The 23,968-nt window shown below is 35.2% G+C and overlaps 1 protein-coding gene across 5 annotated transcripts; it reads left to right on the top strand.

Annotated features, from left to right (window-relative positions):
• The first annotated feature begins 617 nt into the window (after positions 1–617).
• Positions 618–21,875, top strand: LOC107878628 (probable acyl-activating enzyme 17, peroxisomal). 5 transcript variants are annotated; one of them, XM_047413210.1, is made up of 14 exons: positions 618–1,141; positions 1,771–1,900; positions 2,020–2,267; positions 3,097–3,301; positions 4,742–4,782; positions 5,013–5,138; positions 10,307–10,406; positions 18,081–18,308; positions 18,846–18,940; positions 19,231–19,447; positions 20,835–20,960; positions 21,039–21,137; positions 21,290–21,502; positions 21,574–21,875. In XM_047413210.1, exons 1-14 carry the CDS (start codon positions 888–890, stop codon positions 21,682–21,684), a joined length of 2,193 nt encoding a protein of 730 aa, XP_047269166.1. In that variant the 5' UTR covers positions 618–887; the 3' UTR covers positions 21,685–21,875. The 5 variants fall into 5 exon arrangements, with proteins under 5 accessions (XP_047269166.1, XP_047269167.1, XP_047269168.1 ...); XM_047413211.1 differs by having other exon boundaries at positions 619–1,141; positions 10,322–10,406; XM_047413212.1 differs by having other exon boundaries at positions 619–1,141; positions 10,307–10,395; positions 18,088–18,308.
• The last annotated feature ends 2,093 nt before the right edge of the window (positions 21,876–23,968 follow it).

Genomic DNA, 23,968 nt, shown 5'->3' with positions numbered 1-23,968 from the left:
TTTGTGTGTGAGAGAGCTGTGAAACGGGGGAGGGGTGGTGTGAAGATGACGACGGGCGGAATTGGGGGTGTTTTTTTTAATTAAAATTATTATTAAATAGATAATTAAATAGAAAAATATAAAAAATCAGTAATTTCACGTATTATTTTTTTGCCGCGTATTTTTTTTAATTGACTAATTTTGCCACGTCAGGCGAGTGTATTACACACACTTTGTGTCTGTTGTTGATTAGGTAAAAAACGCCCAATTGAAACAAAATTTAAAATTTAGGGATTTGATAGGTATAAACCTTAGTTTAGGAATTTAAGTGAATTTTTGAAACAAATTTAAAATCCTAGAGTTTTGCCTTTTTTTTCCTGTGCAATATCCACTTTTAACCTCGTCAATCTCAAACGTTTTTGAAAAGAAATCAAAGTGCACAAAACAAAGTGCATCAAATCTACTTTTGTTACTTTTTAATTTGAGACCATAAATTAATTATTTTTTTAAGTTGAGGGAACCTTTCAGTCGCCGACTCAAATAGATCAAATAAATTAAATGAAGATTTATTTTAAGAATAAGAATATGGTGCTAAAAGTTTTTTAATTTTGTATAGTTACGTGGCGTAAGTTCCCTCGATCTTTATGTACCATCAAATAGTGTCTTAAGATAGACCAATCTCCCTCTAACAAGAAAGATTAAAAAATTGGTAGATTTGGCAGCCACGGAACACGTTTCTAATCATTCAAATTCATGTTTGTTTCTCTTCATCTAAGTAATTAATTAATAATATCCAACAACTTGAAGGTGTTTGATTGATTGCTTCACCCATTTGCTCTAATTTGTGTGTAATCACACTCTTTATTACTACTTCACAAGTGGGTGTGGGTGTGGGGTGTGTGGAGGATATGGGTCATCATCAGAATTACAAGAGCTTAGATTCCGTCACCGTCGCCGACTTCGAAGCTCAGGGAATACCCTCTGAACTTCACGAGAAATTAACCCAAATAGTTGGTAATTACGGGTCTGCCACTCCCCAAACATGGCACCATATCTCCAAACAAATACTCACTCCAAACCTTCCTTTCTCGTTCCACCAGATGATGTACTATGGCTGCTACAAGGATTTTGGCCCTAACCCGCCTGCCTGGTTACCCGACCCGTTAGACCCTCTTCTCTTTCCTTTGCTTTAATTATCATTCTTTTTATGATTCATTTTATTCATTCACCTCGTCTTAAGTTTTATAAGCTCTTTTGCATAGAGGCTTCAATTCTGAATAAGTTGGGTTGGCAATTCGACTATTTTTACGATGATATCAACTTCATCACCGCTGTGCTTTATCTGGAATTGTGACTGGCTATGCCTGTGAAGCTCACAGAGACTAAGTTTGTTAATGTATATGTGAAAAGTCTTTGTAACTTAATTTCAAGCATGGAGTTATGTTCAAGAATTAACTGGGTGATACAAAGACTGATAAATAGTGATAAGCTGGCATTAATAGATGAGTGTACGTACCATCATGCGACATGGTTTTGTGGGTTTTCTTGTCAAAAGGTGTATTGGATATCAAAATATCATGCCAATTTTCTATATTTCTCGTATACTTGACTGATCATCTCCCCTTTGCTTTGTTCCTTTTTCTTTTGGTTGATAAGTGTGAATGGTGATTCTTTTCCGACTGCACTAGATTTTGCATATGGAAAAAATAAGACATTGCGTGTGTTATAGAATTTCCGGAACTTAAATTTGTTTGAATTTATTTTTAATGCCAATTTTTTTTTCTGGAACAGAAAAAATGCACAGTTGACGAATATTGGCCAGCTTCTGGAGAGGCATGGAAAGGAGTTCTTGGGATCAAAATATGAAGACCCAATCTCTAGCTTCGCTGATTTTCAGAGATTTTCAGTCTCCGACCAAGAGGTAGGTTGAGTGTACTCTGAAGATGAATTCCTGATTATTGGACTTCTGTTGTGATTTTGGTGCTAATAAGGAATCATGTGTTTGTTGACTCTCTCATTTCCTGCTCTCTCTCTTTCTAGGTATTTTGGAAAACCATATTGGAGGAAATGAATATTTCATTTTCAGTTCCCCCTGAATGTATTTTACGTGAGACTCCATCTCATCCAGGTGGTCAGTGGCTTCCTGGGGCCAGGGTGAATCCAGCGAAGAATTGCCTCAGTAAAAGAAAGAGGACTCTAAGTGATGTAGCCATAGTATGGCGAAGTGAAGGAAATGATGAAGCACCTGTGCAAAAGATGACCTTGCAGGAGTTACGTGAATCAGTTTGGTAAGATTCATTGGTGTTGTAAATTATTCTTTCAATGAACTGATGTAGTTAGATGTACAACAGTTAGCTAGATCAGCTTTGATATGATACTGTGAAATGCTAACATCTTCTCTTAATAAAAGTTGTAGATCTAGAAACCGGACAACTACATGAAAACACCAGAGCCACCAATTTATTGCTTTCTAAATTTCTCTTGTTCTTCTCTTCGAAAGGCATGGAAGGCCGGTCCTTCGTGGAGTAATAGGTTAAGGAAATACTAGGTAAGTTAGCTTGTTACAATTGCAATAGTTTTCTGAGTTTATTACATGCTAACCTGTCAGAAGTGTAAGTTTTCCCGAGTGGAGTAGGTTGGCTAGGGAAAGCCAGCCCATTTTGTAGGGAAAATCCTTTGTGTCTATGATCTGATCTACTGTTCGACTTACTTGGCAAGCCATCCTTCGAGTTGTTGAAGTCTGGTTTGGGGCAAGCCGTCCTTCGGATGTTGAAACCCAGTCCTCACCCGTAAGAAAACTATTGTTCTTGTGATATCACCGTGCTTGTCTGGTGTCTCCTGCGCCCCTGACCTAGCAATAAGATTTAATTTAAAGTTCATCAAGGTCTTGTTTGTTCAATTTTCTAAATATTAACAAGGTCAAGAGAGGCCAGGGAGGATGATGTAGCAGTGAATCACCAATTCTCTAAATGAATCCATCTATCCTGCTTCATATCTTTTAGTATTGTCCTATTCCCAGTGGTTTCATGTATGGGGTACTTTCTTCTTCGTGCTTTACGCCAAATTTTTGAAATCTTTGAACCACCAACTTTCTCACACTCATAACCGTTCTTACAGGACAGTTGCATATGCTCTTGAAACCCTGGGTTTGGAGAAAGGATCTTCCATAGCTATAGATATGCCGATGGATGTTAATTCTGTGGTGATCTACTTGGCTATAGTTCTTGCTGGTTATGTAGCTGTGTCTATTGCTGATAGTTTTGCCCCAAGTGAAATTTCAACAAGGCTCATCATATCAAAAGCAAAAGCAATTTTTACTCAGGTGCTCTATTTATCTAATGAGGATAGCATTCCTTATGTAGGTATTGTATCGTATATGTGTTCTCTTTTAAGGTCATTAGAATTGCATTGGACCAATGCAAGTTTCTAGATGCTTTCTATGCTTGCAATTCTACATTTAAAACGCACTATTGTAAAGGCAGGACCCACACTGGTGCATTGATTTTGATGCACCAGATAACATAGTACTAAAATTCAAAGTTCTGAGGGGTCGTTTGGTTGGGAAAGAGTTATCTCGGGATAATTAATTCTGGGATTAATTATCCCACCATGTATGTGGGATCATTTATCCCAAATTATGGGGTAAATGGTGGGATAAATAATCCCGGTACTAACTAATACCTCACACTAAACATGGGATAAAATAGTCCTTCATTTTATCCCAGGACTATTTATCCCTTATACCTCTTATACCTCTCACACCCCCTGATAGTATTAGATGGTTCTATAATTCGTCATTAACAATTTATCCAATAATAATCCAACTTACAAAGAATTGAGGAAATATTGGTTACAGAGGCCACTATAATAATTAGTATGCATTAAAGTAGTGGATATAAATGAATTCTAAAAAATATTGAATTTCTATTTAGATCAAATTAAGCAATATATGAGGATTATACGTGAGACCAAATTATTGGGACAGGAGAACGGTTGTAAAATCATGGCCTGATATCTTCTTAAAATATTTAGATATGGAAGTATTGGATATAGTTCAATTATGTATGAGAGATTAAGAAGATTTATGCAGCAGTCACCTAATCACTTCATGATGTTTCATTCTTTTTTAACGTTTTTGGAGAATTTAGTTTGTTAAGCACGTAAAGTCAGGTTCACGCGTTAAAATGATGAAAGAATTTCATTTTTAGACTCAAAGCTGGTAAAAATTTATACTTTTGGAGAAGACCTATGAGTTTGAAATATAAAGAAATGTAAGAAAGTTTCAAATATTAGCTTCCAGCTAATTAGTTATGGCTTCAATTTTAATACTTCAAAACAAAATAAAGCAGTTTGATCATCGAGAAGTAAGCTCTTCATACTGATGAACGTTGTGTCTTTTGTGTCTATTATGGGCATTTGGAGAATTTTCGGACAGATCCAGTAGTTTGAGGATAGGCTTCCCAGAATCTAGTTGGATTAACATTCTATGAAAGTTTTCAGTACGGAAACATTATTTTGTGGCTCTCTTATTTGATCGTTACTTCTTATGGACTCCTGTGTGGTCAGATTATACTTATTTTAGATTTTAGTCCTGAGACAAAATTCTGATAAATGGTGAATTTTAGTTCAGTTCATTTTCTCTGATTCTTATTACTCCTTTTGGCATATGCAGTTGTACTCATTCTTCTTCCCATTTGTTTATTATTACTATTTATTGGTGCATTTCTTGTTTAATTTTGTTTTCTTTCTATGATGTTTCTAGGATTTTATTTCCCGTGGAGAAAAAAAGATACCCTTGTACAGGTCATATCTCTCTTCTCTTTCTACTTCTGCCATTCTGAACTGTATCGAGGTTCATGGGAGCCTAACTGCTAGGGCCAATAGTAAATTCTGCATTTTCATCATTTCCTTCTTCCTACTTCAGCCATTCTGAACTGTATCGAGGTTCATGGGAGCCTAACTGCTAGGGCCAATAGTAAATTCTGCATTTTCATCATTTCTTTTCATTCTTGATTAACCCGTTGAAGCTGCAGTCGAGTTGTTGATGCTCATTCACCGATGGCAATTGTGATTCCCAATAGAGCCTCCAGCTTGAGCATAGAATTACGTGATGGAGACATCTCTTGGCCTGATTTTTTAGAAAGACTGAAAGATTCCAAGTAAGAATTCCTTTGACAGAGATTCTTGTAATTTCTTTCTTTCTTATTTTTATACAAGTTTAATCTAGGAAAAGGACAATAAAGTGTTTGTTCATTATTTCTTTGTCATACTTAATTGTTATTGACGAATTGGGTCAGAGTTTGGAATGTTGCATCAACTTCTTCGTCTAAACATTATGAAGCATGTAAGAACTAGGAATACAGACTTATACTAGAAGTAGCATGTTCACTACATTTGCTATCTAATATGCCGGTACTTTGAAAGCTTTTTGCCCTGTGTGTGGATGCAAATTACATTTGATGTAGGTATGAAGAAAATATACTTGTAGAACGTAAGTCATTTGAAGTTGTCACAAAATATACTTGCTTTACTTTGAGCCAGAAATAATGTATCATTCTTTTTGACTTTTTGAGCACATACCAGAACTTGCATTGATTTGTATGTTCAATACAACAACAATAATTGCGCCTCAGTCCCAAACAAGTTGTGGTTAGATATAGGAATGTTCATTATCCATGTCATTCCATCTAGGCCCCACTCAATCCAATATTCATTCATTAGGTTCTCTAAGGGCTATTTGGACAACATTTGGGTGAAGTTAAAAAGGCCAAGTATTTAAAGTTGAAGTTGAAGTTAAATAAGCATATGAAATTGCAATTGTGTTTGAACATGAATTGTATTAGTAAGAATAAGTTGAAGTTTTTGAGTGAACCATTATTTCACTTGACTTCATATTGTCTATTTGAATTGAAGTTTAAATAATGGACAAAATTGTAGAACAAATTTCATTATTTGCAAATAACATCTATGTCCAAATGCCTACAAACACTAGGAGTTGTCTATATTTTCTGTTGGTATACAATTTTTCCACAAGATTAAGGGTGTGTTGGGTATGGGGAAATGTTTTCCAATTTTCCTATGTTTTGTTGGTTAAATTTTTGGAAAATATTTTCTCTTGGAAATCAAGTTCTTTAAAAATGAAGAAAATGACTTCCCTAGTAGAAGTAGGGAAAACAATTTCTACAAGTGGCATTCCACATTTATTTTCTCCTCCTCACCTCCAATCTATGATGCCCGGACTCTTCAAACATGTCAACGGGTGCATGTTGAATTCTACAAAAGTAGTATATTTTTGGAAAATCCGACACGGGTGCGACATTGAAAGTGATGAGTCCATGCAACTTAGCCTCCAACACACCCCATCCCCACCATCCCTACCTCCTACTATTACCCCCACCTCCCATAATATTTGCCCGAATTACATACAAATGCTTTCGGGATAATAATTTCTACATACACACCAAACACAAGAAAATAAGTAAGAAACCTACTTATTTTCCATGTAAACATTTTGAAATATTTTCCTATACACACTCTAAAAGACTCTTAGTAACATGTGACCTAAAGTAAGCATACAAGCATGCTAAGCCGTAATCACAACTAATTGGTATTGCCAATATGGATCTTATCATTCTATTGTGTCTATTTTTTCGCTATCCACAAGAATTCCAAGGAATTGTAAATCTTTCGAGATTTCCTTCCATGTCATTATAGGTCAACCTCATCCCTTTTAAGTCCTTCAATCACCACGGTTTCACACCTATAGGCAAGTGCATGAGTGCATCAAGAGGCCGATGTAGGACATGATTAAACCATTTTATCGTTCTTGTAAGAGTATTACCTACTATTGGCTGGCAAAAGCGATCTTCCCTCATTTAATCCACATATGTGTTTTGCTTACGCCTTTGTTCATGTTTGATTATAATCTTATCTAATCTTGTATGACTGCATATCCATCTAAACATATACATTTCTATGACACCATCTTGTGGATATTGGACCTTAGAGGCCTAACAGTCACCCCCATGTTGCTTTGCCAAGCTTATAACCCTCCTATAGAACTTGCCTTAGAATCTAAGGTACTGATGGTTTGGATGCATGAGCCTTATGTGATTTAGATCTACAATATTTGAAGCTCAATTTGAATTTAAAGTAGTAAATTTGATCTAAAACAAATCCTTTGCATCATTGGAGTTTGTTTTTGAGAAGTGAATTGGAGCAGATTAGGTCAGAAATGCTTCTCTGCAAGTAGGTGGTGTCACTACTACCTCTTCAGACTTCAACTACACTCTTGTCAAACTAGCTCATTCCTCCCTCTACTTTATCTCTCTAGCAAGCATCCTCACCTTTCCACCAATAGCATCACCCGTGGGTCTGCTGCCAGAGATGGAGGACCATACCAGTTGCCATGCCAACCAGCCCAGGTGCAGATTTCTACCTTTTAGCTGCCAGTGAAACCCTTCTTTGCAGCTGTACTAGATGCCAAAACGAGCCTAGCTCAACTTCTGTGTCGTTAAAACCACTTTTTAGCATGTGTAGTCCTCTGGCGATATTCTGAGCTAAGGACTACTATGGACAACTGTTGAGTGTACACGGACTCCTATTGGAAAGTTCTCCCAAAGAAAACCAATAATCAAGGTTTTTGTGGTATTTTTCATTGTCAAAACTCCACTTTGAAGGCCAAGTTCATAGGCATATATTATGCAAGACATTTTTCCTGGACTTCAGCTGCGAATCAAACCATAAATGTTTATTGCAAGAGACGATTGAGCATTATGGACTTCGGCATAAGGTATTCAACTGGTCTCCAGGCCTTCGGCCGAAGGAGGAGACCTCCCTTGCATCATTTTGAGTACTATTGCCAAGTATACCTTGCATCTGATCAGTCATTATTTCTTGAAGCAAATTCAAGGTCACATTGGAATCTGTTACCAGTGGAAGTTGCCACAGAGAAGAGCATGTCAGACATGTGCATCTGGGTTGAGGTGAACTTGATGAAAAGAGTTTCTGTAGGTGTTGAGACACAACATTTGAAGGCTGACAAAATCTGCAATACGAGTCCGTTTTCCATGTTTTGCAAGGTATGCAGAAATCAAAGACATGATGTGGAACAATGTAAAGCAGAATAGCAGATGAAGTTATGGAAGAAAGAGGACAAAAGGAGAATGAGCTGCAAACTGTTGAAACAGCTGAAACCTTGCAAATTAATTCTATTGAATCAAATGAAACCCCGTTTCGTCTTGTGGCAATGAAGTAAGCAGCTTAGACGTTGGAGACTGTTAGAACCATGTTGTTAACACTTTCAACAACAACAACAACAACAACATACCCAGTGTATTTCCACATATAGTGGGGTGTGGGAGGGTAATGTGTACGCAGTCCATACCACTACCTTAGATGAAGTAGAGAGGCTGTTTTCGATAGACCCCCGGCTTAGGACAGAGGACAGATAACAGTATAACAAACAAAAACCATAAAAGCATACAACAAAATGGGATAACACACTGCTAGCTAATACCGGAAATAACACAGCCACAAGATAATACTATAAACTATCTATTCGAAATCATAGACATCACCAAAACACCATGAACAAGAAACTCCAGACATTGACAAAGCACTCTTCTCTACTGTTATGGACGAACCCACTAACCCTCTACCCTAATCCGCGTCCTCCACACTTTCGAAGGAGGGAAATTAGCAGGGATAAGCAGCATAGAATTGCTTCAAGAACACCCACGCCCACGCCTTCAATGCAATCACAAATATGCTACGAGAGTAAACCACATAGGCAAACCAGTGGCAAACTTGCTCATGATCAAAATCTCAAACGGGAAGAACCAATGGTTGGCAAAATCACAGTACTGGGGGTAAAAAAGGAGGAAAAGAAATCCCACAGTAAGACACTTGAAAGACAAACAAGGCAACGTTCTAGCCAAAAGTAGCCAACAATTGAAGAACCTACTAGAAGTTGCAAGAGCTAGTGAGGACTGTTGAGAACTATGAAATTATCACTGTCGACCACAAAGGGAAAGCTAGCAAGGAAGTATCACAGAAGGAAGATAAACACAATGCAAGTACTGAAGTTGAAACTACAGCTACAAGAGGTAAAATAATTGATCATGCCCATGATAAGAAGCAAGTAGCGCCATCTCAGGATCTACAACTACCAGACTGACCTTACTGTTGAAAATGTGGCGATAAGGATCCCCTCTTCATCGAACGTGCTGGAAAAAGGAAGTGAAGGAGTACAGGTTCATGCACTAAAAAGAAAGAAATGAATCATTACATCATAAACTAGGTCTTTTGATTTCAAGGGAAGTAATGGAGAAAGGGAATGGAAACAGAATAATCAGAAATTTACAAGATAAATTAACACATGATATTGTTACCACCTTTGTGCCTAGATCATTTAGAATGCAGGAAGGACAAGAGCCAGTTTATGTGCAAGAGTACATAAAAAGATGCGGAGATGATGGTGTTATTTATCCCCAAAAGGTTATTCAAAAATTTAGTAAAGGGGCCAATCATTTGTTGATGTTATAGGATCTCTGTAAGTAGGTTATAGCTTAGTACATCTTCCTATATTCCGTTGTAAGTATGAATGACTGCAGGTTTTATGCAGGAAATAGTTACGCAAAAAATGTTACCTTACTCAAAAATGCCAATCAGAATACGTTCAGCCTCATTGACAAGAGGAAGGAAGTAGATCCCCTCAGAATCCTATCTTGATCATTTTGAACGACCAGATACGGCTGTTTAGATGTCTTAAAGAATGCTAATCGTCAATACATGTTTGATCTTCGTTTGCAACCTCGTAATTGTCTTCTTGTCTTAGAGAGAAGAATCTTCCACACATGACTTAGGGCCTGTTTGGATGGGCTTATAACTTATGACTTATAAGCCATAAGTTAGGAATCCTAACTTATGAGTTTTTTCTTATTTTTGTTATTTGATTTTAAAAACAAGTGCTTAAAAGCACTTTTTTGTTTTAGCCAAATATAAGTGCTTAAAAGTATTTTGGCTTAAAAGCACCTAAAATAAGCTAATCCAAACAGTCTCTTAGTTTAAGAAATTGTAGGCTTACATAACCTCAAAACATAACTGGTGGGCTTGTCCACTCTTACTTTGTCATTATGGAGGTATCGACAAATGTCTCTCTTCTTGTTTTGGAATTCTTTCCTAACTTGCTGCCAACAACGGGTGGGATCTGAGCCTACCCCCCACTCCACCTTCTTAGATAGAATATAAATAAACAAGTCTACTTTGTCATCTCTGTCTTTATCTTCATTTACAAATGTTACATGTATTTCCCATTGAATGCTAGTTGTTTGAAATGCAGGGGACTTGAGTTTGTTGCTGTTGAACAAAATATTGATGCATTTACGAACATTCTGTTCTCATCTGGCACAACAGGTGTAGTAAAAGTAAAACTTTATGGCCAATATGCATTTTAATTTTGTTTTGAATTGAATGACACTTCCAAAATCATAAAGCTGGGGATATTACTATGTGACTTAACTCATAGCATTAGGAAGTTACTTGCTCTTGCCCACTGGTTTAAGGTGGTACAATAATGAGGAAGATGAGCGATGAGATTGAGGCATACTTGTTGAGATGATAATTGTGAAGTCAAAGAGAAAATAAGAGAGAACTCAGCTTGAATTCCCTCAAGCTATTGGGGTTTAAATAACTATGTTTACATGTTCTAAGAAAGAAAGAAAATCAATACCTAATTACAATTTGTGTAAATTTATCTACGTACTCTATTTACATATATTCTAGAATATTCACAAGGAATTCAACACTCCCTCTCAAGTCGGTGCATACAAAATCTATGCACCAAACTTGCTACATATGTAACTTGTTTTGGGATCGGCTTAAGGACTTGTGAATATGTCAGTAAGCAGATCATTTGACCACACAAACTTTGTGACGATGTCTCCTGAAAGTACCTTCTCTTTGACAAAATGGCAATCAATCTATGTGTTTGTTTTTTGTAAAACACTGGATTCGATGCAATGAGAAGTGTCCTCACTATTGCATACAAGTTCAATTTCTTTAATCCTCCGAATTTCAACTCCTTCGGTGGTTTCTTGATCCATATCAATTCACATGTTCCCACTATCATAGCCTAATAATTTCTTCTATACTCAATCTAGCAACAACATTTATTTTACTTTTCCGAGACACCAAATTTCTCCAAACTAGAACACAATATCCAGAAGTGGATTGTTTGTCATAAGGTGACCCTATCTCTTATTTGGATTTCCTTCGCATGTAAAAGTAGTCCTCTCCTTAGAGCAAATTTCATGAATCGAAGAATGCGAATAACCGCTTTCCAATGACTGTCACAAGGAGAACCAAGAACTTACAACACTAACCGAGAAGGTAATGTCGCGTCGAGTCACAATGAGAACTCAATTTTCCTATCAACCTCCTATATATTCCAAGATCACTAAAAAGCTCTCGTGACCGGGTAGGAGTTTAGCATTTGGATCCATTGGATTATAATTAGGCTTATAATCTATCTTCTTGTCTCCTCAAGAATATCAAGTGAATACTTCCTTTATGAAATGATACTTCCTATTTTAGATACCTCTATTAGCGAAGATCAAGTGCTGAAAAGATGATGTTTTACCTTGGTAGAGAAAAAGATCAAAATGATCCGTAATGTATAGCTGATGCTTTATTTTGGTCCTTGATATTTCCAACAACAAGAACAACATACCCAGTGTATTCCCACATAGTGGGGTCTGAGGAGGGTTAAGTGTACGCAGATCATACCAGTACCTCACTGAAGTAGCGATGCTGTTTCCAATAGGTCCTTGATATTTTCACTTGATTTAAATGGTTCTTAATGTATAACAAAAGCTGTTCATTTTGGTCCTTTACCCTAAACAACAGATTTGTCAAAAAATGTGTTAAAGCTTAACTGTGGACCCCACATAGCTAACAAAATGCAACATTGTTTTCTTCTTTAGCTCCAAACAAAGAGCTTCATGAAATCTTAAACCATTTTCTCTGCTTTGTCAAACAAAATTCACTATTTTCTCTTTCCTAAAATGTTATTTTATCTCCCAATTTCTAAACTCTAGGTCTATATTCTTGGTTATGCATATTGTAATTCATGTGTATGTATATTGTAGCTTTGAAGAAAATCACTAAGTTAAGCTGTTGCTTTCTCATCTGTTTGGGGATTTTATGGTGTTTTTGTTGATTTTGGTTTTGAGACTTGAGAATTATTCTTTTTGTAATAACAAGGTATTCTGTCATTTTGATTCACTAAAATGCACAATTTTTCCCATCACTCTGAACAATTAAGGAAGCTTTCATAACAGATTTTGTGGAGGTATTATTTTGGGTTTATTTGAATCATGAAGCTTTAAGAAACTATTGATGATAACAACAAAAGAAATTTTATCGAGAAAATGGTGTAGATTTCGTGGAGCTCTTTCTTTGGAGCTAACAAAGACAATGATGATGGATTTGGTAGCTACGTGGGGCCAACAATTAACCTTAACAACTACTTTTGATATATCTATTAGGTTTGGGGTAAAGGACATAAACACTTTTTTGTTGTACATTAAGGACCAAAATAAAACAACACCTGTACATTAAGGATCATTTTGATCGTTTTCTCCAACTTGGTAATTCCCTCTTCATCATTGTAAAGAAATGGATCTTGGCCTAATTTAACCCAAAAGCTAGCTCAAGAGGAGAGGATTACCCAAGTCAGGAGATCAATTGCCCATCCGCTATCCGCTTTCCGAAGTGGGGCTCTTAACACTCCCATGCATGCCTAGGCCTCGTTAACTGGAGCGTGAACAATATAATATAGAGGCCCAATATCGGTAATCATAAAGTGGGATGAGTCTGGCTCTGATACCATGTAAAGATATGACTCCCTGGGCCTAACTCAACCCAAAAGCTAGCTCATGAGGGGAGTCCGTACAAGGAGATCAATTGCCCATCCTTTTTTCGATGTGAAACTCTTAACAATCATTACATGTGGTGACTATGTCATCAATGTAAACCACCAAATATATGCACAAACTTGGAGTAGGATGATGATAGAACACAAAATAATCAGCCTCACTTCAAGCTATGCCAAATTCAACCATGCTAAATTTTCCCAATCATGCTTGAGGAGACTACTTCAGGCCAGAAAGTGACTGTCATAGTCTACACACCAAAAAATAAATGGAACTGGTAAAACCTCAAAAATGTCGAGATGTTTAATAGAAGCGGATATAAACTTGGGCTGACCAGTAAAGAAAGTAACATTTGCACATAGAAGGTATCACAAGAGGTCAGATGAGTAGCATCAATATCCTTTGTGTAGGGTAGCGCGTTGCACTAAAGCTCTTGCTATCCGTTGGGTTCAGAGAGGGGCCAAACCGCATGAATTTATTGTACGCAACCTTACCCCACATTTTTGCAAGAGTTTGTTTCCAATGTTTGAACCCATGACCTCGTGGTCGCATTGCAACAACTTTACCGGCTACTCCAGACTCCCCTTCTGACACTCCCTGTCTACCTTCGAATGATAGAGAAAGACACATTTATGAGCAGAGGATCCAATTGTTATCTTTCTGGAATGAGGATATGGACAAAAGATGCGTTCCTAAAAACACGCGGTTGAAGAAAGAACAAGGCCAATTGATGAAACAATGTGGAACCTGATTTTGGATGGCAAAGTGGTAAGGATCGGGTTAGTTGAATAGAAACAAGAAAATAATGTTTAAGTGAAAATATTGTTAGCGGAAATGTTAAAGAAAGAGCATAAGATTTAACGTGGTTCAAATCAAAGTGATCCTATCCATTAGAGAATTAATGCCTTTATAGTATTAATAAAGTAAGGGGAGACATTTCAGTTAAACCTAAGAACTGGTCTCTCAACTCTCTACTCTTACAAGGATTTATGAGTTTGGGATGATTAAACAATGAAGAATGATAATCCTTTTAAAGATGACCAAACTTGGGCTCCAAGCTCAAAAGAAGAAAAATAAATCATAAAATTTGTCCTCCACAAGTTTTGCTTACTTCCCAAGTTCATTCGCTAGCCAAATAATTTGGCACATGGGATGTACTACCACATGAGTTAGACCCTACAAAAAACTTACTCTTTCAATCTCAACCTTGGTTTGCGTTTTGAGCATGCATATGAATAAGTCCAACCAAAACTTCTAGCTTACTAGGCAACCCTGTTGTAAGAAACAAGAAGGATCAAACCCTTGTTGAACATACCACTTCCACACATTAGTTGATGCATGCTTCTGCTGCTAAGTCCTTGCAGTGTGCAAACTTAACGAGTGGGACTATCTTGGGCAACATGTAGCATGTTATTGTCTGTGATAACCTTCACGACCTTGATAGTTCCCTCTTCAACAACATTTCGAATAAAATAGAATCAGTGATCAATTTGTTTAGTGCACTCAGGAAATCATTTATTTTTAATCAAATAAATAGCACTCTTAACTATCACATCTCAGAGTTGTTCCTATTGAACCAAACTCAATTTTGCCACCAAACCTTTTCAACCAGATAGTGAAATCTGTCACTGCTTCCATTGTTGCCATGCATGTATTCTGCTACAATTGTAGAAAAAGAGTAAAGATATATCCAGTTATGGACCTCTTTCTGTCAAGATTTCCTGCATAGTCAGAATCCACATAAACGAGAACTGAAACACCTCCATCACTTTTTTAAAAGTTTAGACCAATATCAGAAGCTCCCTTAAGATATTTCAATATCCACTTGACAGCTTCTCAATGCCTCTTTCCTTGGTTGGACATGTTTCTGTTTACCATACTTACAGATTGAGTAGTTTTTGGATGTGTAGACACCGTAACATACATAATGCTACCAACTGCGCTGGCATAAGGAACCTTTGACATATTCTCCACCTCATCCTTGAAGTGAGGCATTTGCAACTCTGAAAGATTAAATTGAGGAGCTAACGATGTACCAACTGGAATGCACTTATGCATATTGATTCTCTTAAGAACCCTTTCGATGCACCTCTTATGAGAAAGATGTACAACACATTCTGCTTTTGAAATCTCCATACCAAGGATTTTCTTTTCAACTCACAAACCCTTCATGTCAAATTCCTTACTCAATAGTTTCTTCCAAACATTTATCTCTGTGATGTTGTTCGCAACAATAAGCATATCATCAATATACAACCTTAAATAAATCATTGTATTACTAGACATCTTCTTGTGATACACAACTATCAAATGCACTCCTTGATAAATCATGTGTAAGTCGTGAATGCTCAAACCCCTTGTACCACTATCTAGGGGATTGCTTCAAACTATACAAAGATTTCTTCAATTGGCGCATAACTTGTTCATTTTGTTATCATTTCCAATCAGATTATCCATTAATCCAACTAGTGGAGGATTATAAATGAATCGATTTTTTTTTTGGATTTCCATTGGAGATTAGGAATAGATGTACTTTCTTGGACCCATTTTGTTAACAAGATTTATCACTACTTATGATCTTTTTACTCCGCTAGAAAACCTTCAGGTTGATCCATATAGGTTGTCTCTTCTAGATCACCATTCTAGATCACCATGCAAGAAAGCAGTTTTGTAATCAAGTTGTTGATTATCCTAGTTGAATTGCGCAACCAATGCTAGCAGCACGCAAATTGAGCAATGGTTCATGACTAGAAATAAAATCTTATTGTAGTCAGTTCTCTCCTTTTGACTGAAATCCTTTGCAACCAATCTCTCTTTGAACCTAGCATCTTCCACTTTTGGAATTCTCTCTATCTTTCCATAGACCCATTTCACTCATGTTTGATTCTTGTGAAGGGATTCCATCTCTTCCATCATGGCTAACCGGCATTGTGCAACATCCTTGCAAAAATTTTGCCAACTTACGAGGACTTAAGATCTTCATCTCTTCTTCTACCGCTACGAATGCATATGCAATTAGATTTGCTTGCTCAATAAGGTGTTCCGATCTCTGTATCTACATCTTGTCCCTTTCCTTCACAATTGTGTATGGTTCATCGACAAGAAGTTCTTCAAGATCTTCATTGTTTGACTCATCTTCAACTTGGGTCTCTTGATCCTTTTCCTAGGTAAGCTCCACCTGCTCGTTGTTCCAATTTCCTGAGAACTCCACAAAAACTTTTCGAGGATCAAGGTAGAAGATTCATTAAAGTTGACGTCTCTACCAACTACAAATATGAGTAAAGACAAACACCAAAACTTATAACTAATTATAATCAATGGCGGACTCAAAATTTTGCACAAGTGGGTTCAACCAGAAACAACTATAATCAATAGTATAGAAGTAATATTCGGCACGACAAGCAGGACCTGGTGATTTCTTTTTATTCTTATTACGATCACAGTATGAAGTCAACTCTTTATAAATTTAATAAAGTTTGAAGCATTTTTTTATTAAAAAAAAAAAAAGGAACAACAAATTATTTACTTGTATTTTTTAACAATTAAATTATTTAAATCTAAAAAATTTCAACGAAAAAAATCACTTTTACCAATATAAATTTTCATTACTCTATGAAATTCAACAAAATCTGAATTTTCATTTGTGTTTAGAAGTGCTCCTAAAGAGTTGTTATTTGCATATAAAAGATTAAAAAAAAGAGTTAGACAAGTAAATTAAATTAGTACACATAATTAAAAGAAATTGAGTTATATACTAATTTAGACATGCATTTTAATATAAACAAATAGTAATTTTCAACATAATACAAATTAAACTGCAAATTATAAGGAATTTATACAAGTATACTTGCATGTTTTAGCATTTGATGAAGGAGAAATCAAAATTCACTTTGGAGAGGTTTAATTTTTTCAAGTATGACAAACTTTAGAACAAATGAAAATAATAAATTGTTCAAGGAAAAAAAGGAAAAGAAAAGAAAATAGGAGGAATGTTGGGGTTTTAAAAAAATACAGAAGAAGAACGCTGGGGGCAACATAAAGCACTATTTTAATGTCTATAGTGCACATGTGCCAACTTGCAATAACAGTACAAGTAGAACCCCAAAAAAAGTGGGAAGCAACAAAGGGCGATTCGAACTCACAATCCAAGCAAGAAGCAAAATTGAACCCACTAGACCAGCTAAGCAGCAGAGACCGCAGATGTGTCAAGTGGATTCAAATTATCAGTTATCATATTTCACTGCCTTAAAAACTGATTTGTTCTTATTTATGTGTAATTTTTTGACCAAGTTTAACCCACTTGAACATAGGTGGGTCTGCCCCTGATTATTAATAGGAGTAAATTAAAAAAAAAAAAATAAGCTATCTACTATATTTACATATATTCTAGAATATTCACAATGATTCCAACAATAATATCCTTTTGAAGAAGGAAAACAAGGGAGTTCACTTAAGGGTCACATGTAACAACTGTAACATCATTAAGTTGGGGCCTCTCAGGTGAACAACATAGTAAAGAGGGAGAATAGTACTTTGGAATGGATAGTGTTAAGCAAGTCTTGATATACAGCTTGTATCTAGAAATTTCCGCCTATAACCTAACAAGAAAGCTCTCATGATTGTAGAGCATTCACATGTTTCTCCAGTCTAGAACTGCAAGCGAAAACTTCGCTAAAGCTGCTTGTACTATACATAAATCTAGATTAATTTAGGTCAAGAGTGATATGCAGGTGGTTATGCCAAATTGGAAGTGAGATCTTAGTGTTTGTCTAGGTTTGTGCTTGCAGGGGTGGTTTACATGATGTTGGATCCCAGTTTAATTTGATTCTTGGGTTTCCACGTGAAAACTTGTCAGTCTTGTTTTTCTTTTGGTTCCGACACTTTCCCTGCTTTTTGGGGGGGAAGGTTGAGAGGGAGGTGTGTGGGTTTAGAAGCCTTTTTTTCATAATAAATTATGGGTTGATGAACTCACATCATTAATGTTGTTACATTCACATATAGATATCCTTTTTCTAAACAAGAACGGGTAATTTAGTAGTCAACTGTCAAAATGAAATGGCAGTTTATAATATCCTCTGTATGTCTACCAATTGATTATCAAGAATTCATTGAATTGGTAATGCAAATGAAACAATTTAATAAATGGTCACAACTAAAATCCTTAAGGTTCCAGGAGATCCAAAGGCAATTCCATGGACACTCCTCACACCTTTCAAGGCAGCTGCTGATGGGTGGTGCCATATGGATATTAAAAAAGGCGACGTTGTTGCTTGGCCCACTAATCTTGGGTGGATGATGGGACCTTGGCTCGTTTATGCTTCACTATTGAATGGGGCAATCATTGCCTTGTATAATGGGTCTCCCCTCGGTTCTGGCTTTGCTAAGTTTGTACAGGTTAATTTCTTTCATTATTATACTTTCTTGGTTTCCTAGCTAGTGTTGAACGACTTGGTGAAAATCACTTTGTATCACAATTATATATATTTACTATAATTGTGTCACCTAATATCATGTTGCTTTGTTTTCTTCTAAACTGGTGTATTTTATTACTCTATGCAAGGAAAGGTATCTATTTATTTGTCTTTTGAACCTATTTTTATCTCTTCCTATGTGCATTAGCCTTGCGACTGTACTTTGGGTGGACTATCAAGAAATTAAAGTGGCTAAGTTTATCAATTCCTAGATTTAGTTGAATAGGAAAATATGATGCGTAGAAAGAGAACACTTTACTGCATCTGCATGTCAGTTTTATTGCTAAACTTGTGGATCCTCACTGACCCAATAGCAGCGAACTAATCGAGGCATCACAATCTCTGATAGATATGGTAATTTAAAATCTTTTAGTTGCTTCATCACAAACCTATGTTGTTTAAATTTTGAATACCTTTTGTTATCTATGCTCATGAAAAATCTCCCTTTCAAACTAATCAGGATGCTAAAGTAACTATGCTTGGGGTGATTCCAAGTATAGTGAGGACTTGGAAAGCAAAAAGTGCTATTGATGGCTATGATTGGTCAACAATCCGGTAGTTTCGAAGCAACTCTCTCATTATGATTTTGCTTTACCAGGCGCTTTATTTGCATCTTCGTCCTTGTTTTACTTCTATCTTTTTTAATCTCCTTACTGTTATTTCCTTCCAAACTGCCTGAAATTGCGGGCAATCTTGCGCATGGTTGATTCACAAGTTCATATTTCAAAATACTGATATTACATGAAAACAAATATTTCCTATACATATGCACATTAAATGAATTCTGCTCAGTTCTATTTTCTTTTCTCTTTCTTGGGTTTAATGTAGTTCATACATGATGGTAGTTGCTTTGGCTCCACTGGTGAGGCATCTAACGTGGATGAATATCTCTGGCTGATGGGAAGAGCTGAATATAAACCGATAATTGAGTATTGCGGCGGTACAGAGATTGGTGGCTCCTTCGTCTCTGGGTCAATGTTGCAGCCCCAGTCTTTAGCCGCTTTCAGCACAGCAGTCATGGGATGTAGTCTTCATATTCTTGGCGATGATGGGCTTCCTATAGTAAGCACTATACAACCTTATATCTGGAACATCAATAGTATTTATTAGAGCAAACTACAATTGGCATCGTGTGATGCATTTTATGCTTGCATAGTAAGTTCTTCTTAATGTGATCAGTTCTCTTGCTACTACAAATTACTGCTTCTGTCGTGGTTCCTCATAAAGAAATCCTTCAGATTATGTTTTTTTTTCCACAACTTAAAATACACTACCCTTTTTGGTTGTTCTTATGATATTACAAGCTGATTGTTAAAAAAATTGACCTTAACTCAACCCTAGATGTTAGCTCATAAAGTGAGGATTTGATGTAATCGAAAATATCAAAAAGAAAAAAAAATGAAGAAATTGAAAGGATAGAAATTGAATTTAGACACAGAAAATTTAATAAAGTAGACAAGAGCTAGATTGAAACGCAAGAAAGTTTCCTTCTATGCTAGAACCCTAGCAACTAAGCTATAGAACCCATCAAGAAGATGGTTAAATCCCCTTGCAAGATCCTCACTAAGTTGGAATTGATCCAAGAGCTACGCCTACCAGGTTCATACATTTATAATCTAACTCTACTAAATTGGAAAAGTAGGATATTTATACCATGGCTTAAAAGAAGCTACCTTGCGGATTAGAAATATTATGAGACTGAAAAAGGGAAGTTCTAAACGTTGAGATTATTCTCGCGATCATGTATGCTGGGGCGTAATTGAGGTCCAGTCTTGGGTCAACTTCCTCAGCGCTAGCGGACTCCAAGGCACGATTACGGACCTGGTCAAAGTCAGTACTTTCTGGTAAAGCAGACTTCTTGCTGCGATCTCAGGATTTTGTCAGGCCTGGCTACTCCCTGATAGGGAATGGTGTTTGCGGACACGATACTCTGCACCAGAAAATTCAGATGTAGCATCAGCAGTTCCAAGAAGCTTCTGGGATCCCATGTGAGACATTATTTCCTTCAGCTTTAATTCTCCATAACTTCTTCAGCCATAGCTTCCATCTTCATGAACAAGCCTTTAAGGTCCTTGAACTCCCTTTGCTTGGCTCTTAGTAAATGGCTTGATGAAGCTTGGCCCCATCAGGATTTCCCTAGACAATATAAGGAGACAATGTAGTTCCCTCAACCAATGTTGGAACTTATTATCCCCGTCCCCTTAACCCTATGACAGGACATCTGGTGCATGGACAAGAACATATAAGGCTTAAAATTGGGTGAACCAAGAATAGAATAGGTCTGACTTTGATACCTTGTTAAGAATATCAAACTAGAGCCTAAATCAATGCCATAAGCTAGCTCATGAGAAGAGAATTGCCCATAATCTTATAAGGAGAGTAGGAGGCAACAGCTCATTCCCTGCACTTGTTGGGATACCATAACACTAGTATTTTTCTTTTTGTGTAGCCATCAGATGTTCCTGGGATTGGTGAATTGGCCATTGGTCCTCTCATGTTTGGAGCTTCAAGTACACTGCTGAATGCGGACCACAATGAGATCTACTTCAAAGGGATGCCTGTTTTGAATGGAAAGGTAATGCAAATTATTATCCCATGGTCTTAAGATGTTTCAGTTTTACTAACATCTTGTTTGGCATTATTTGTATTACAGGTTTTAAGAAGGCACGGTGATGTGTTTGAACGTACTTCTAAAGGATATTACCATGCCCATGGTCGTGCAGATGATACAATGAACCTAGGTGGTATAAAGGTCTGCATTTAGCCTTGCAATTGAATCCTTAAGTATTTGTTTATTATTAAGATCCAGGAAACTATGCATATGAACGGGCATTTGAGTTGCCAAGCATTTCTCTATACTGGATTATTTCCTTTCCAAGAGTCTGCTCTATTCCATTTTGTCAGGTAAGCTCGCTTGAGATTGAGCGCATATGCAATGCAGTCGATGAAAATATACTAGAGACAGCAGCGGTTGGAGTACCACCTGGTGGAGGTGGGCCTGAGAAGTTGGTAATTGCAGTTGTTTTCAAGGATTCAGATAACTTGGAGCAGAACTTGGTCAATTTGATGATGTCTTTCAACACGGCTTTGCAGAGGAAGTTGAATCCATTGTTCAAGGTATAGCATAGACCTGAAAGGTTGTTAAGTTTGTTAGGAGATATTGTCTCATTTAAATACAAAATGTGCAGGTTTCCAGTATCGTTCCTCTCCCTTCCCTTCCAAGAACAGCAACAAATAAAGTCATGAGAAGGGTATTGAGGCAGCAGTTTTCTCAAGCAGAACAAGGCTCGAGACTGTGACTTTATAATTCCCAATGAAGAGACTTTATGTAATGGTATACCATATCTGATTCAAAATTTTCTTTTATTACGTAACAGATCTCATAATCTACAAACAGCAATCCAAGTAGTTGACCCCATAGACCTATTGTATTGTAACATATACTTTACATACTGTCTAATTGTATAGGACAGTTATTTGTGTGTGTATATATATATATATACTAGTCAAACATACGTGCTTTGCATGTGTGTCTCGCGTTAATCAATAATATTTTTTTATAAAAAAATAAATTATGTGTGTATGTTAAGAGTATTATGTAAACAACTTTTTAAAAGAATAACATAAAACTTTTAAGATAAAATTATACGTAAAAGGAAAATATAATAACTCATCACCACATCTTTTGTCAGTCATTATTCGTCAAGAAGTAATTTATTAAAATCACTTTAACCTATTTTTATTTATGATTCTCAATTTATAAAAATTCAAATTCAAAAATTTTTTCTTCAAAGAAAATCACCAAACTATAAAATTTTTTATTTTTCTTTCATAAATTATTTAACATATTTATTTCAAATAAACCTACACACTTAATTCTAAACTATTGATGTGACTAAATATTTTGAAGTAACTAAATATTACTTTTTATTTTGGTAAATAAACATTGTATTTAAGACTTTCTCTATGTTACTTTTTTTTTTTTATTTGTGTGTTCTACAATAATTTATTTTACAATATGCATTATGGAATTAGTAATACTTTTTTTCCGTGAAGAAACAAATTATTAAAATAATAATTTTATTTTATTGAGCTAAAGTTATTAATTTTCTACTATTATATATTTTAGGATTCTTTAATTATTAATTATAGAGAAAATCACAAAGTCATAAGTAACATACAAAATTTATAGAAAATATAATTGAAAAAAATATTTGGATATAAACCTTTTAAGAAATTACATATTTCTGCAACACAAATAGAAAAAAAAAGGCACATATTATCAATAGAAAAATCGAGAAAGATGAAGAATAATACACATTTATTTTTTAATTTTAATTTATATCATCAAGAAACGAAAAAATCTTGATACCTGATTATAAACTGTTGAGAAACTGCATATTCCTACAACACAAATAAAAAAAAAAAAGAGATGAAGAATAATACAAATATTTATTATTTAATTTTTTTTATATCATCAAGAAACAAAGAAATCTTGAAAGATAATAACAAAGAGAAATTATAAAAATATAATTTGTAATACATTAAATCTACATATGACTGATATAAAGAAATAAAGAAAACTATAATATTGGGAGAATAATATCTCTACATTGATGTGAAAGGAATAATAATCAATTTATATAAGTTCAAATTCTTTTCTTCTACGAAAGGGATTCTTTAAATATGAAAAAGAAGTTATTTTTCTTTTGAAAAAAGTAGCAATTAATTATGTTATTAAATTATTTAAGGTAATATATTATGTGTTTAACTAAACAAATTATTTAGGGTAATTTTTATGATTTTTTCTTTTCGGAACATAATTGTTTACGTGAAATGAAATATGGAAAATATGAGGAAGGGGGAGGAGGGATTACCATATAGGAGTATTTAGTAGTTTATAAATATTATATTTTATTTTATCATATATTTTAGAATCCTTAGTTTTATATATTTTAGAAATTAATATTATAAATATAATCATACAATAAATTAATGATGTGAAAAGACGATTTTATTTATTGCGAAGATTTTTAATGAAGGGCAAAAAGTTCAAATCACTTTTCTAAGGATCTTCACACTTTTAATATATTATATTATATATATATATATATATATATATATATATATACTAGTTTAAGGCACACGCAACCTCGTTCAATGAATTCAGTTTTGTAAAATTACTTCAATATTGTAAAAGAAAATATATCTTAATTAATAAATAAACATGCCTATTCTACTATAAATATATAGTCATCGCCCATCGGATTACAATTCTACTTTCACCTCTTTTAATTTTATTTCCGAATGAAATTATTTGATGTCATTAGAATTCAATTAAGTTAGTATTTTCCTAGAAGTTAGATTATTAATCTAACTAAATCTCCTAATATCTTATGTGGAAAAAGAAAAAAAAGAATGATTGATATTTTTCTTATTTTCTCTCATCGTATATTTTAAGATTTCTTTTGTTCTCATAGACAAGAAAAAAGAAAACCTGTCAATAATAATTTTTCATAAAGTTTTCTCTTAAATAATAATTCAAAAATTTTAAAAAAATCATAAATGAATTTATTGCTAATA

Source organism: Capsicum annuum, chromosome 5 (genome assembly GCF_002878395.1).
Source record: "Capsicum annuum cultivar UCD-10X-F1 chromosome 5, UCD10Xv1.1, whole genome shotgun sequence".
NCBI classification, from domain to species: Eukaryota; Viridiplantae; Streptophyta; class Magnoliopsida; order Solanales; family Solanaceae; genus Capsicum; species Capsicum annuum.
The sequence above is the reverse complement of the archived record's forward strand: the minus strand, read 5'-3'. Positions and strand labels throughout refer to the sequence as shown.

Bases quoted from the DNA above. Each gene is read 5' to 3' on its own strand.
- LOC107878628 (XM_047413210.1), top strand. From the start codon at position 888: ATGGGTCATCATCAGAATTACAAGAGCTTAGATTCCGTCACCGTCGCC. The intron at 3,302-4,741 runs GTGCTCTATTTA...TGATGTTTCTAG, and splicing joins CAAAAGCAATTTTTACTCAG to GATTTTATTTCCCGTGGAGA. The intron at 21,503-21,573 runs GTATAGCATAGA...CAAAATGTGCAG, and splicing joins AGTTGAATCCATTGTTCAAG to GTTTCCAGTATCGTTCCTCT.